Source organism: Dasypus novemcinctus, chromosome 23 (assembly GCF_030445035.2).
Source record: "Dasypus novemcinctus isolate mDasNov1 chromosome 23, mDasNov1.1.hap2, whole genome shotgun sequence".
Taxonomy (NCBI): Eukaryota; Metazoa; Chordata; class Mammalia; order Cingulata; family Dasypodidae; genus Dasypus; species Dasypus novemcinctus.
This window is the reverse complement of record NC_080695.1, coordinates 53827721-53843626: the sequence shown is the minus strand read 5'-3', so window position 1 is coordinate 53843626 and position 15906 is coordinate 53827721. Positions and strand designations below refer to the sequence as shown.

The 15906-nt window shown below is 50.1% G+C and overlaps 1 protein-coding gene across 4 annotated transcripts in view; it reads left to right on the top strand.

Annotated features, from left to right (window-relative positions):
* VPS35L (VPS35 endosomal protein sorting factor like) overlaps positions 1–15906 on the top strand; it is a 121406-nt gene that overhangs the window by 104483 nt on the left and 1017 nt on the right. For 3 of the 4 annotated variants that reach the window (XM_058286359.2, XM_071211313.1, XM_071211312.1), the window contains 3 exons: positions 3092–3257; positions 9624–9742; positions 15672–15818. In XM_058286359.2, coding sequence (XP_058142342.1) covers positions 3092–3257; positions 9624–9742; positions 15672–15818 — 432 coding nt within the window. Of the gene's footprint in view, positions 1–2579; positions 2934–3091; positions 3258–9623; positions 9743–15671; positions 15819–15906 lie in introns of those variants that run through there. The other variant, XM_058286360.2, reaches the window with a different exon arrangement.

Sequence of the window (15906 nt, the reverse complement as noted above, 5' to 3'; positions counted from 1 at the left end):
TGGAAAATTTCTCATACAGGAGGTTGGCAATAATCTCTCATCTCTTCAGTCGTGACCAAAGGTTCACGGAAGTGGCTTACTACAAACCTTTCAATTCTATGGCCTTTCTTTCACCTTTTTGATGGTATATTGAATGGTCTCCTGCAATAGGTATAGCCTTTATCTTGAAATTAAGTTACCAGAACACTGAGATTGCTGTCTCTTTCCAAGGCAGATCCTTAAATAAAGTACAGCTTTGAATATCCACATAGCAGAACAAAACAGCTTAGTTAGAAACAGCTGTTAGCACAGAAAGGCAGGAGTCAGTTGCCAATGACAATGACTCTGTAAGTGGAAGGCAGACCATGCATGGGCGATGTCGATGCACATAATTTGAGACTTCAGACTTTTGAGCATCACGTGTTCCTCTTTCCTGCCCTGATACTGTAACAGCAACTTCGGTTGATGTTAACATAACATACATGTATGATGCGCATACAAAGCATCTCACCATCATTCTCCCCCACTGACAGTATCACTACTATATGTGCACACTCACATGGGCTTAGGTTGCCGTTAATCTCCCCCCACATCTGTTGTGGCACTTTTCATCGTGAGTTCAGCGTAGTGGACTGCATATGTGCTGTCCCCCCAGTTAGCAAGCCCCATGAAGTCTTTTAAGTCATGCCTAGCTCATCTGCAGAGAGTCGTGTAACTGGAGCATTAGTTGTTAGGAATGACCGCTCTGGAACCAGACTGCCAGAGTTTGGGTCCTGGGTCCTCCATGTGCTAGCAGTGTGACTGGGGGCCACTTACACTCCCCATGGCTCATTTCCCCATCTGTCACTGGGGGCTACTGTAAATGTTAGCTGTTGTTGTTTATATTCATTTGCCAACTCAGTTCCTGATGCACAGAAGGTGCTTAAAAAGTGTAATCCGGGAAGTGGATGTGGCTCAAGCGATTGGGCTCCAGTCTACACATATGGGAGGCCCAGGTTTCGATTCCTGGGGCCTCCTGGTGAAGGCAAGCTGTCCTGTGCAGCAGGCTGACTTGCAAAGCAAGCTGGCCTGAGCAGAGTGCTGGCCCATGCGGCAGGCTGGCCCACACAGAAAGCTGGTGCAGCAAGATGATGCCACGAAAAGAGAGGAGAGGCAGTAAAAGACACAGCAGACCAGGGAGCTGAGGTGGTATAAGAGATTGAGTACCTCTCTCCCACTCTAGAAGGTCCCAGGATCGGTTCCCATGCCACATAAAGAGGAAATAAGCAGACACAGAAGAATGCACAGCGAATGGACACAGAAAACAGACAGCGAGCACAAAACAATGAGGGACGGGAGAGGCAGGGATAAATAAATCTTTTTTAAAAAAGTGTAACCCACCCAGCAGGACTTATCGAGTGCCTTCCATGTGCTCACTGCTCCCAGAGGTGCCAGTCACAGAATATGGTATGCAATGGGTGGTCCTGGGAGAAGCTCCATTGGCAACAGGTAGGAAAGGTTTCTGTCCTGGAGCTTATAGGCTAGTGGGGAAGGAGATAGTTCAACCGATAGGTTTAAATAAGTTCAATTGATCATACTTCGGGCGCTCAGTGAATGAATGAGTTTGAACATTTCCGATGGTGAGAGCTGTTCCGAAGTAAAAAGACAGGATGATTTGTGATAAAGAGGGTCCTGGCAAAGAGGCCTCTGGTCTGACGTCTGGGGAGGCCTTGCGCTAGAGACACCAGGGGCTTGGAGATTGGAAGGCCATCAGTTTGGCCAAGCCTTGGGGGAAGAAATTCCAATCAGGAAACAGCAAGGCTGGGAGGCCAGAATGTCTCCAGCTCACGTGCTCAATAGTGCCTGCTGGGCCCCCTGGTCACGTACCCCAGGAACCCTCCACCAGCCTCTGGACAGCATCACCTGAGCTTCCTTCCTCAGCTTCCAACTGGTTCAGCCGACAGGAATGGCAGTGTGGTGGCGTGGAGGGCAGGAGAGGCTGGGGTATTTACAGCCTTGTGCTTGCTGGTCCACGGTTTGGCCATGGCCTTGGCCTTCACCCAAGGACATGGCTCCTGTTGGGCAGCCTCCTGCAGGTACAGGTCTTGCCAGGTCCCAAGAACACCACTTGCTGCTTTGTCCTTTCAGTGGTAACAGCTTCCGGATGTTGCCGGTCCCTGCGGGCCTCCCGTGTCCTTGTTAGTCCTCTCACTCCTTCCCACATCTTCACAAATAGCTCTTCACTGAACCTTCCTCATTTAACCTTTGGAGCATGTTACTGGCTCCTGCCAGGACCCTGGCAGAGGTGGCAGGCCTGAGGGATGGGAAAGGAGGCTGGAGTGAGGGAGGGGCAGGTGGCACGAGGCAGGGCAGAGGGTGAGTTGCACAGAGCCCATCGGCCAGCAGGAGTAGGGCATTTACTCCACAGGGGATGGGAAGTCTTTGGAGAGTTTTAAATAAGGGAGTCATGTAATCATATATGTCTTCAGGGATCTGAGTTGAAGCTGCTCAACTTCTTTGAATCCCAACACTTTTTGTTTTGGTGAGATTCAGTTTAGCATCTGAGCAACACTATTTGCTGTCAACTCTGTGATGCCCTCTTGGGTTTTTCTTCTCCCCAGAGAGAGTCCTCTCTTTGGCTGTCAATGCTGTCGAACGTCCTCTCAACCAAAGAAAGACTGTCTAAAATTGGTGCCCCTAGGGATGACCACGGTGATTCGGAGGCCTTGCCCCGAGAGGTGGCTTCTGCTGTGCCATCTGCTGAGACCCACAGTCTTGCCTCTGTAGTGGGAGGAAGAGGACTTACTTCCTGTATCGCTGCTCACGTAAAAGCAGGGTGGCAGCCTGGGACCCGGCCTAAGCTGGCAGGTGGCTTTGCTTTCCCATTCCTCGGACTCAGCCAGCGAGGTTCGCAAAGCTCGTCTCCGCAGACGGAGTGTCGAGGAATGGAGGAGATTTAGCACGTGTTGCCGTTTTCTTCTGTGTCCTCTAGCCAGGCCCCTGAGGGGCCCTTTCCTTTGTCCGGGAACAGGCACTTGGATTTCTCCATAGGGAGGGACCTCGATGTGTGTTGCCGTTGCTGTTTCCCTGTGTTGTATCTGGGACGAGTCATCCTTTTCTCCTTTTCCGCCAGGATCATCCCGAGCACGGGGTCCTGTTTCTTGTTCGAGAGCTTCTCAACGTCATCCAGGACTACACCTGGGAGGACAACAGCGACGATAAGATCCGCATCTACACCTGCGTCTTACATCTCCTGGCCGCCATGAGCCAGGAGACCTACCTCTACCACGTAGACAGAGGTAATGGCTGCCCCTCCCACCCGCCGCGCTGCGCTTGAACTTCACCAAGGGCAAAAGGAACGTTTCCAGCTTCCGTTTCACTTACTTCCCTCTGGCATTTGAGCTTCCATGAATTTCTATCCAGGATTTCTCTAAATTTACCTGGCTTGGGGCAGCTCTTTAAAAAAAAAAATCCCTGCCACCCATCCTGCACCTCCTAAATGAGAAACCCCAAGAAAAGAGGCCTGAGGGTGTGTCCCTTTAGCAAGCATCTCCGGTGGCTGTTAGTATCAGGCATGTTTGGAGAGGCACTTGTGGAGCAGTGGGTCTTTGGTCTGGCCCAGAATGGCCTGGAAAGCTGGTTAAAGATGCACATGCCTGGGCTCCAGCCCAGGGGGAAGTATTTCCTGCTTGTCACCCCCTGCCCTGCCCAGTTTCAGTTTTTGTTTTCCCAAAAGTAGCCTTGTTGTTAAAAGTGCTTGGCACAGTAATTGTATACCTCAGGATCTAACTCTACACTTGGAAATTTCAGTGAATCAATTTGCCATGCTCAGGAATAGCCTTCTCTGGTAACTCTAGAGACTTTCTCTAGCTGGAGTTTGGGGCTGGCGATAAAGATGTAACTTAAGAGGATGGGTTAGCATCGACAGGAATGGCTATCACAACCCAGCCCCGACTGCAAGCCCAGCACTGCTCTCGACCCCCCAGGCCTTTTCCTCCTTCAGTCCTTACAACCTTGCTGCAAGGACGGGCATTTGTCTCCCTGTTTTACCTGTGAGCAGGGGAGGCCTAGAAGGACCAAGTGATTTTACTCCGGGGCTCCCGGCTAGTTAGTGATGGAAGTGGGATTCAGGTGCAGAACTCTTAGCCAAACTGTACCCTGCTTCCTTGATTACAAAATCACAGTGCTTCTGTCAAGTGTCATATATATGCAATAAGTGTAAAGCTCAGCCACTGACCACAAAGTGAACATATGCAAGTCACCACATCCAAGATCAAGAAATAGAACATCACTGTTCCTCAGAAGCCCCCGTCATATCCCCTTCCAGTCAGTACCAGCCCTCTGCTTCCCAAAGCTACAGCCCTCTCTCGACTCCTAGCATTATAAGTCAGTTTGCCAGCTTTTTAATTTTATGCAATTTGGGATCATTTAGCAAATATTGTTTGGTATCTGGCTTCTTTCACTCATTATTATGTCTGAGACTAAAATTACATTGTGCGTAGCGATAGTTCACCTTTTTCATTGCTGTATTGTCTTCTGTTGTGAGTAAACCATAATTTATCCATTCCCTTAAGGATGGATGTCTAGAAATTTCCAGTTCCTATGCTATGAACGATCTTGGCCAGATGGTGTGCATTTCTGCTTGGGTATATTCCCAGGAGTGGAACTGATGGCTCATAGGATTTACTTGTGGTCAGCTTTGGTAGATGCTGCTTAACAGTTTTCCAAAATGGTTCTACCAGTTTACACTCCTACCAGGCATGTCAGCGTTCCAATTTCTTCGCATCCTCACTCACCCTTGGTATTGTGAGTCCTTGCATTTTAGCCATTCTGTTTAATTAGTGTCTCATGGGTGACTCATGAGGTTGAACCCCCTTGTCTGTGTTTAATGGCATTTGATTTCCTCTTTTGCCAAGTGCACGCGGAAGGCTCTGAAGGATAGAGAAACTTCAGAGGACGAGGCATTGCCATGGAAGCAGGCCTGTAACCCAGGGAACAGGCCAGGGGTGCATGCGCCCCCTGCCTTCTCCTCTCTCTGCTTTTCCTCATATGGATTTACTTCATTTTCTCTAAACAAAACTGCCAGGGCAGACGGCAGGAGCCAGATTGCTAGTGAAGTGAGCAAGGCTGTATTTGACAGGCAAGAAGCTAGTTTTTTAGCTTTCAAAGATGAAGACAGAAGATGGATGTCCCCCCTTCTTGTTAGCCCAGTGATGGTAACTCTGGATACAGAATTGTGCCCTGACAGGTCTTTTGGTAGGAGAGAGATCCCAGGAGCCCCATGTGGCTCTGCAGGGCTTGGGGGTCCTGCTTTCCCAACCACTTTACTTATTCTAGGCCAGGGGTTTCTTAACCTTTTTTGTTCCATGGACCCCTTCTCAGAATGTCGCAGCACATAGCTTTATGACACTCAACTAGCGTCAGGTCTAACAACTACCGTAATTTCAAAGTATGGGTAAGCATAAGCAATTTTTAGAGATATGCAACAACTGTAATGTAATGTGAAATGAATACTATAGTAATTTATTGCATACATTCATAAGTGAAGGAAATGCTAGATTTCAGTTAGAGGTCAGGGAAAATAAAGATAATAAGTTGATTTTTCCAGTGCAAGCTCACGGACCCCCTGAAATCCGTGGATCCCTGGTTAAGAACCCGCTCCAGGCAGCCATTTAGACCTTGTCGACACAGATCGGAACTTCCAAAAAAGAGGGGTTGAATAATTTTTTCCTTTACAAAGGGCACCTTAGCTGATTTCTTTCCAGATTAATAGAAAGAGAACACTCTGAAATTACTTGGCGCAATAACCCCAGTGCTTCCATGCAAGCACGTAAGAGAATGAGCGTGTTTGATATGGATGTGAAGGATATGCCTGTGTGCCCAAGGTTTGTTCATGTAATACGTAGCTAGAGTGTGTCTTTATTGGAGGAGTGCAGCCTAAGGCACTGCTCAGAAGCCACCATACCCTCCTTACACCTTCATGTCACCAGCCAGGGCCTTGAAGCATTCATTTTGTGACCCTCAGAACAGATGCAGTGCTCGTGGGTTATTTTTAGTGGCCATTTGCCAGGGACATGACTTTTCTCTGACTCCCTGAGAGCCATGCCCAGACTCTTGAGCCCTCTCTGCATGCTGGTCTGACCAAGATACTTCTCACACTCCGACTGGCCCTATTCTCCATCCCTCAGTTACCACCAAGTATTAACATGGGAAACTCTACACCCCTCCCCCTTCCCTGCTTTTTCTAGTGAATTCAACCTCGGGCTCCACTTAGATCTCACTGATTGTAGAATTCCTCCCAGCATAGAGTCTGGGATCCCCCATCTCCCTGGACTGCCCCTTCCCGGCTGTCACATGCTCTCGTGGCTGCCCGTGTGCTTCTCCATATCCCCTGGTGGACTGGAAGCGCTGTGAGGGCAGGAGCAGGGCTGCCTTGTTCCCACTGGGCTCCCAGTCAGCAGGTGCTACGTGAGCAAGCGGGTGAGCGGCCTCTCGGGCCGGAAACATGTGGCCTGGGTGGTCATCCACCCATGGGCAGCCTGGCCCTTCTCTCACTCCAGTGCTGGGCTGATCAGAATGAGGGGAGATTCCAACCAAGGGGAAGACTGGGAATTTATCCCAGAAACTCTTCTGGCCCTCAGCAGTGGACGTGAGAAATTCCTTCACCAGCTGCACTTTCGCTGCCTGGCAAAATCAGGTGGTAGCGAGCGCTTGAATCAAATTCTTTAGCTGCTTATAAGAATAACTGCCACCCCCAACATGGCAGATAGAGGTCACAGCACAGCGACCAGGGTCATATTAGAAATCCTAATCTGGGACCGACTGCTGCAGCCCGGGCCTTGCACTGCACCCTGGGAATCGGATTTGAAATGGCCTGCATGGCAGAGAAGCTGGGAGGGAACGAGGAAGCCTGCTGTTCTCCCTATTCTTAAGCAGAATGCCTGCCACTGGCTTTCAGATGGTTCATCAAAAAAAAAAAAAAAAAGTATGTGCATGTGTAGAAAGAGCAAGTGAAAAAGCATGCACAAATGTAGCAAAATGTTAACAGTTGGTGAGTGGCAGGCAGGTGTTTATTGTACTGTTTTTTCCCCCTACTTTTCTATAGCCTTGACATTTTTCAAAATAAAAGGTTGGGGAAAGAAGAAGAGTAAGAAAGAAAAGGAAAAACACTGTTATATATAAAGAAAAGGACAAACATTGTTCTTGAAATAGCAAGCAGAAGTGAAGATAAAGCAGCCCTGAAATTATTTTATCACTTAATTACTCTGTGTTTTCACTTGCCTATTCCCCAAAACACTGAAAGCATATTACAGGAAATATGTAAAATAAAGACAGACTTTTAAATTAAAAGTAATTGGTTCTTAGGAAATTACAAATTAGAAAAAATATATATGACTGTAATATATGTCTGTGTGATTTATATATGGGCCCTACTATGTATGCTCTTTAGTTACTTTTAAAAAAAAGTTTTATAGCTATCTTCACTATTATATTGTAGCTATAGTATAGCGCAGCTTTTAGTAACAGTACACTGATGGTATATTGTAGTATATCATAGTTAATTATCAATAATACACTTTTATTTTCTTCATAGTATTTTAAAATTAAGGCATCCCTGTGTACCTTTTGGGTAGTTTCTTAGGATTAAATCCCTTGGAGTGGTTTTCCCAAGTCAAAGTGTCTGTTTATTTTCAAGGTTTTTTGTCCCTATTTCCAAGCTCACAGTACCAACAGTCTTCCTAGATCCACATCAAAACTGGGAATTATCATTCTTTCTCACCTAATCCGATATGTCCTTTAAAAAAAAAAAAAAGTGCTTCTGTGGCTTTAGTTTTTTGTTTCTTGATTATGAGTAAAGTTGGGGATATTTTTTCATAAAATCTTAGACGAGATAAGTGTATATTTGGTATATTGAATGTTGAAATATTTGTCAGTTTCCCTATTAGAGACCCTAATAGGAGTCACTTTCTTAAAAGCTCAGAGGCCATCCCTGCCCCTCATCCGTTGGTTTTTCTTGGTCTCCGTGACAAGCACCTGTTGGACGTGGTCCCTGGTTCTGTGGCACATGACCAGCTGTCTGATGACTCATGGTGCAGACACTGGCCACGGCCCGTGACTTACACCGCCACGGGGTGGTCACTGTGACTCTCGTGCTCAGCCTCACCCATCTGCAGGCTCAACCTCCTCCATTTGTCCCTTGCTTGTAGGTGTCACCTCTTTTTGTCTTGCACAACTCCAAGGCCCCGCTGTATTTCTTACAAATACTGTCTCTTGATTTGATGCGGTAGGAGACAGCATCCTTCCACTGGTTCTTTCGAGCTGGATAGTGGTGAAGACACGCCCCCCTTGCCCCAGCATCCATGTGGCCCCTGGCTTATCAAGTGTCACCACATTTAGGGCATCAACCCCAATGTTTGGCTCCGTCAGATCAGCGGCCGCAAATGGTTGCCACTGCGCTTTACCTCTTCCTGACCACTTATCACTGCGTGGGCATCTAAGAAGGTCTCTCACACCTGTGGGTTCTGAGGTTGGACCAGGCTCCTCAGAACGAGTGCCCCTTATTCACATCCAATTGAAGTAACCATGTACAGCATGTTCAAGTTGGCATTTGGGAGTCGGGGGTTGAAGCAGCTAAAACATGATCTGGCGAGAAAAGGAGCATAAGCTCATGCAGAAGTGGAGGGGAAAAGGTTGTAGTTTTGTTATGGGCTCTATTGTTTTGTAGCAGGCTGGCCATGGCCAAAAGGAAAATAAAGGAAAAAAGAAAAGAACTAAATATCCATAGGTAGGATCCAACTGAATGCATTCTGGTCTACCCATACAGTGGAATTAAGACAAGGTAGCAGATCTGTAGACGCTGATATGGAACTAGCTCTAAGAAATAGCATTAAGTGGAGAAAGCCAAGTGTAAAATCACCCATGCAGTAGCTACGTCTCCTTACCTGGAGGAGATCATACCTTTTGTGAAGGACACTGAATAGGGAACACGGGGAGAGAGATAAACTCAAGGCTGTCCTCCCCTGGCCTGGTCTTACCCTAGGTGGTGATTGTCCATAGGAGATGGCCTAGGAGAGAGAGGACTTTTTGGCTAGAAACGCTGTTGAAGGGACTCAGGCTTCTTGAGTAGTAGAAACAGAGAACTTTTACGGTCCACTCAAGGCTGCTTTTGAGAAGCGGGCTACAGGACTGGCAGAGAGGTGCTGGGGTTAAGACCTTAGGATCCCAGGGCGGGATCCTAGCTAGGACGCCCGTGAAGCCTCAGTTTCTCCATCCAGAAAAGAGAGATTAATATTCTCTCACCTGCTCATTTCTAGGACTCTGAAATAATGGGTGTAAAGCACTGAGGTGTGTGCTGGGCACACAGGAGGCGCTCACTACTTGCAGCTGCTGGGACGGGCACTCGGTTGCCCGTCATCCCCCTTCCACGCTGAGGAGGAAGGGGCAACTTCCCCACCACTGGATCCCTGAGTCAGACCCTCCAGCAGGCCAGGTGGTTTCTTTGTGGTTCCCAAGGCCCCCAGCCTGGTGGGAAGTTTTGACCATTTCCCTCTGCCCTGCCACAATTTCCTGCCATCTGCTGACACCACTGGGACACACGACTGCCCCTCCCCAGCCGGGATGGCGCGGGCTTGGTGACATCTCATGGCTCTTGTTTGTTCAATCAGTCGACTCCAACGACAGCCTCTACGGGGGAGACTCCAAGTTTCTGGCCGAAAACAATAAGCTGTGCGAGACGGTGATGGCTCAGATCCTGGAGCATCTGAAGACCCTGGCCAAGGATGAGGTGGGTGTGCTCTGCCTGTTACCCCCCACCTCCCATCACCCCAAGAGCAGGCAGTTTGATGACTGCCCATCCAGGAAAGGAAGCTACTCTGGATGAGTAATGTGTTTATGTACAAATCACTTACCAGGCGCCCCAGGGCCTTTGCTCCTACTCTTTGCCTAGAATGTGCCTCCCCCGGCCCTCCTGTGGCCACTTCTGCACATCATTCATGTCGCAGCTCGAAGGTCACCTCCTCAGAGAGGCCTTCCCTGAACCCTCCCTAGCTACCTATCGAATTGTCTCAGTCGCACTTTTGTCACCGTCTGAACTGTTCTGTGTGTTTACTTGCCAACTGCCTGCCTGCCCCATCAAATGGAAGTTCATCAGGACCAGGGATCTTGAGAGTCTCAGCTCAGCCACGCCTGAGACAGGGTCCCTAGGATCCCCCCATTACCCCATCATCAGTACAGCATCCCCCACACTCGAATGGAGCCGTGCGTACAGCAGGTGCTCAGTCAGTGCATGTGAAATAAATAACAGCATATGCTTCACACACCTTTGCTTTTCTGAGGTTCACAATGACTCTGTTGTTTATTCTCACTGAACAGAAAAGGAAACTGAGGCTCAGAGAGGTGCACCTAGAACCCCAGTGGTTGTGAGAGAACAGCAGGGATTGAAACCCGATTGCCAGGCCAGAACTCCTACCCACTGCCTTGCTGGCACTCCCCAACCAAGGCATTTCCATTTGTCCCCTAAGAAGTGGCATGCTGTTATCAGCTCCCAACAGGAGGAGGTCATGGCTTTCAAGCCCTTAATATATATGAAGTGCGGTGGTGAGAGTTGTGCATGAATTACACATTTAATCCTCACAACAATCCAGCGAGGTGGGCCCAGCTGGTAGCCTGGCAACTGAATTCCTAGAGAGGTGGCTGTGTCCTGTGGCCAAGGCAATCTTCTAGAAGCCATGCTTTTGCCCACAAAATGCATTATCAAATGTTACATCTTTTGTATATCCAGAGCAGTTTTTCCATAGATGAGGGATTAATTTTAATATGATTGTATATAATTCAATCTACAATATTCCCAAATTATGCTGACACGGCTTCCATTTTTGCCGTTTTGGCCCAAATGTGTAAGGGACAGATGCATCTCAGAGACCCTCTGTCTGGCCTGGCTGAGGCGGGTGGTCCTTGGGATCCAGGCTGGTCTTTATTGTGTCTCTTTGGGGAGAAGGGAGGTGGGCTCTACCTCAGGAATCAAGCTGCTGCTGCACGTTCTCTCTCTGTCCTTCCCTTGGGGCAGCTGGCGCTTGAGACTCCACCTCCACGTACCTTCCCTGGGTCTTGTTGTTCCTGAACTCTGAGCTGTTTGCTTGAAGCATTTCACATTTTTCATTCTCACCTAGCAAGAGACAGCCGGCAGCTCGTTCCCGCTCTCCTCGTGGCAGGAAGGGGCCTGTTCTCTCGCTGTCCTCCCCACTCAAATACCTTTTCCTGAACATGAGACAGACTTTAGACTCATGCATTCCCAGAGGCTCTCCAGCCCCCCACCCTCCTTCCTAAGTGCTGGAGCACTGCCCTTCCCCCGCTGCTCCTTCCCAGACCCCTTCCTCTGCCTGAATTCTCTCCTTCTGGATTTTGCTCCCACACCCCCTGCCCCTTTTAAAGCAGCCATACATTATGAAGACAAATTAAGATAAAACAGGGTTTTCTGTTTATTTCTTACTCCTTTCCAGGGCTGTAGAAAATACCTTATCCTCCTTCCCCATTCCACCAACAAAACCATGAAAATATTATCTTGTTGCAGATACACACTGACAGCACAGTCTTCTCTGTGCGGTGTTCCCCCTCCCTCTGGATGTTGAAGTGCTGGAGGGTGGGGGCCTTTTCCTCACGCTCCCTTCCCCAGCCAGGCTGTGGAATCCAGGGTGGCTGCCTGCAGATCCTGCCTTAGGCTTATCAACAAAACCTGCAGAGGGAAGCGGACTTGGCCCAGTGGTTAGGGCGTCCTTCTACCACATGGGAGGTCCGCAGTTCAAACCCCGGGCCTCCTTGACCCATGTGGTGAGCTGGCCCAAGCTCAGTGCTGATGCGCGCAAGGAGCGCCCTGCCACGCAGGGGTGTCCCCCGCGTAGGGGAGCCCCACGCGCAAGGAGTGTGCCCCGTAAGGAGAGCCACCCAGCGCGAAAGAAAGTGCAGCCTGCCCAGGAATGGTGCCACCCACACGGAGAGCTGACACAGCAAGATGACACAAAAAAAGAGACAAAGATTCTAGAAGCAGTCATAGAAGAACACACAGCGAATGGACACAGAGAGCAGACAACTGGGGGGGAAGGGGAGAGAAATTTTAAATAAAGAAAACCAGACCGGGGTGGGGTGGGGGAAAGAAGGTAAGAGAAATAAATAAAAAAATAACTTTTAAAAAAAAAGAAAGAAAACCTGCAGAAACTGCTGACCCGGGGCCCTGAGCACGTGCCAGCGCTAGGAGCCCCCTCTCTACGGGAGTGGGTGTGGGTGTGTCCCACCGGCCCAGCCCCAGAGCTCAGGCTGCAGTGCCCAGAACTCCGGGAAGTCCGTGCGTGAAGGACACTGGCAGTCAGTGAAAGGCCCAGCATTGAAACTCCAGTTTCTTCAGGAGAAGGGCCTTGTCAAACCAGTGAGTACTCCAAGAAGTAGCTCCCCACCCCCAAAGGGCCTCCTACAAACACGGACTGTCGAAAAACCATGTTTTCCTGAGTCTGCTGGGATGGTTTTCAGAAGGGAGCCTTTTGTACCCCACAGGGGAGGCGCAGCCCTTCACCAGTGTGGGCTCATTATACTAATTAGATCCCCCCCCCATACTCTCCAGTCCCCTTGAAAAATTATTCTTAGCTCCTTACTTTGACTTCTTGGAACCATCAGCTCCTGCTTCATCTTAGAGAAACACTGTGCGTTGGCAAGTTATGCCCCTCCAGATTTTGGTCACGTGACTTAATGCATTTCTTGGGAAACGGACTTGGCCCAGTGGTTAGGGCGTCCGTCTACCACATGGGAGGTCCACGGTTCAAACCCCGGGCCTCCTTGACTCTTGTGGAGCTGGCCCATGCGCAGTGCTGCTGTGCGCAAGGAGTGCCCTGCCACGCAGGGGTGTCCCCCGTGTAGGGGAGCCTCACGCGTGCGGAGTGCACCCCGTAAGGAGAGCCGCCCAGCGCGAAGGAGGGAGCAGCCTGCCCAGGAATGGTGCCGCACACACGGAGAGCTGACACAACAAGGTGATATAACCAAAAGAAACAGATTTCCGTGCCGCTGATAAGGATAGAAGCAGTCACAGAAGAACACAGAGCGAATAGACACAGAGAGCAGACAACTGGGGGGATGGGGAGATATAAATATATATATAACTATAAAAAAAAAAAAGTGCATTTCTTCACAGATGCAACAGGCTTTTTTTTTTTTTTTTTTTACCCCAAGAGATGGCCACAGACAGCACAAATGACCAGAGCCTAGAACTGCCAAGCTCACAGTAGAAAGGAGCCCAGAACCATATCATTTGGACCTATTTTTATTTATCGTTGCTGCTGCGCCCTCTCTGAGCGGGGAAGGGAGGTGATGGTGATAATGGTGATGGAATTCTGGAAGAAGAGCAGAGCTGGAATGTTTCTGAAGTACATTTCAGCTCCCATAAATACCAGGGACTTTCACTGCCTTGTCTGTCCATGTGCACATTTATTAGAAAAACACGGGCAGACAGAGCTGAAACGGGGCACGCCATCCTTCATTTTAACAATGTGATGTGGAAATTCAGCTCAGGCCGCCGGGTCGCAGCAGGGGCCCCGAGCTGAGGGGCAGCTTCCTCTCCACCTGGTGCGGGGGGCAGCTTCCAGCTGCTGCTAAACACACATGCTGGATGCCGGCCCCGCGCAGCCCAGCCCTGCTCGGCCGCTACCAGAACAGTCCTTGAAATCCCCGCCAAGGAGCCAGGCCTGTTTTAACGAAGAGCTTCACGGAGCTGTTTGTTTGGGTGTGGTGAAGCCGGGAACTGTGCCGGGGCCTCTGAGCTTCCTGGAAATGACAGTTCTCATAGGAAAAGAATGAGGAGACACTCTTTTCTATTTAAAACCTCTGCGGAGAAAGGCGGTGGCACGTGGCCCCCATCGGAGTCTCCCACTGACGTGTTCGTGTCTTTCTGGGTCTCTAAATATCGACTGGCATGCCACCTCATCCCTCACGTGCGTCTCCAGTGATTTTATTTTTAATGGGCTGTGGCATTTAAAACACGTGCCAGTGGGGCTTCATAGGCAAAAATGTTTATTCAAAAGATGACAGAGTGGAGAAATAGCCAATTATTCACAATGTTATGCTCCTTGTTTCACTTTTTTAAAAAATCTCTCCTACTTCAGTGAAACATAGGAGCCTCTCTCAGGGAGACTGTTCTCCTGGGTGTGAAACAGAAGTTTCTTTCAGCCTGGTCCTCCAGATCTGAGCAGAACACGAGGCCCTCCTGCTCCCCCAGGAAGTCAGGTGAGGGCCGGTTTAAAAGGCGAGCAGAATGGGCTGGAAGCTGCTGGACGGTGCCCCCGCACAGCTTCTCGACGCGCAGAGCTGCGTTGTCTGATAAACTGCATCCAGAGCCAGCGGGCGCCAGGTACTCAGTGCCAGGAAGGTGCGGGTATTCCCGCTGCTGCTCCCCAGGACGTGACCCCACACCTCCACAGTTAGGCCCTTCTGCTTCAGGGACTGCCACTGGACCAAGCCATGGCCCAGGCACGTTCAATTTGGGGGCCTCAAGTCTCTCGTTGTTGCTCAGCCACTCTCCCCCAGATGCATTTGAGGATGCCCCTTGGCTGGTTTCCTTTCAAAGGCTTACAAGTCTGACTTGGGAGGGGGCAGGAGGGGCAAGTGAACCGGCTCAGCATTTGGCACAGAGCGTGGCTGTCAAGAGTAGGGGGTGCGGAGTGGTTGTAGCTCAGTGGTTGAGTGCCTGCTTCCCATGTATGATGTCCCAGGTTTGATCCCTGGTACCTGCTAAAAAAAAAAAGTGTAGGTGGGGTGAGCCATGGACCAGCAGGTGTGCGGTAAAGGCGCCAGACCTGGAGCTGCCAGGGAGCAAAGCAGGTGCAGGAGGCCCCTCAGAGTGCTCAGCAGGACTGGCCAAGACCACCCAGCGAGGGCCTGGAATGTTCTCCGGGTGTAGACAAGGCATGAGCCGCCGAGTTCCTCCACTGCTGGCGCCCCTCTGCTGACCTGGCCTTCCCGGGTTCCCTTGTTTTCCTCCAGAAGGCTGTATCTCCTCTCCCTGGCCTGTTGAAGTTTGGAGCCTTGTCCCGCCCCTGTCTTCACAATTCCGCTATGGCGTTCAGCTTTGGTCTGCTCTGACGTTTTGGTCAGGCTCTTCCCAGGATGGCTTTCTCGTGTCAGAGAGGACAGTTCTGGCATCTGAGCATGTAAAAGTTCTTGTCAAGGCTGGGCCTGGGCTCTGGTGGTGGCCATGGTTTGGTCCTTACTAATTTGTAGGCAAGGGGGCAGGGACTTGGAGGAGTTTGGGGCCCATCTGAAAGACATTGCAGTTATAAATTTTACTTGGGTTACAGCAAGAGGGATTTTCACTGCTCAGGAAGTTTCATTCCTTGGTCCCACACTGAGCGTTCAGTCCCAAGGAAGTGTCGCCCACTTCTACTTTTCATTTCTTGAGTAATGACCATGTACGAGGCACCAAGCTATGCATACGTCATCTTGCTGTATCATCATATTATCTCTTTTGAGGTAGGTATCACCTTGCTCCCATTTTACAGATGAAGAGGCTGGGGTGCAAGGTGGTTAGGCAGCTTGTCCCAGGCCCCACAGCAAGTATGTGGCAGAGCTGGCCTTCGAGCCCAGGCATGACTGACCGCAGAGATGTCACTGCACGGCGTCTCCCCTGGGGCCCATCCTGAGCCACAGGGTGAGACAGTAACCTCCCTTTTCTGTTTCAGGCCCTGAAGCGCCAGAGCTCGTTGGGCCTCTCCTTCTTTAACAGCATCTTGGCCCACGGGGACCTGCGCAACAACAAGCTCAACCAGCTTTCCGTCAACCTGTGGCACCTGGCGCAGAGGCACGGCTGTGCGGACACCAGGGCCATGGTGAGGCGCTCGGAGGGCCTTTCCCCAAGTACACCCAGCCCACTGGGGGGCTCAGGCTGGGCTAGGCTGACCAGAGGACAGCTGGCCT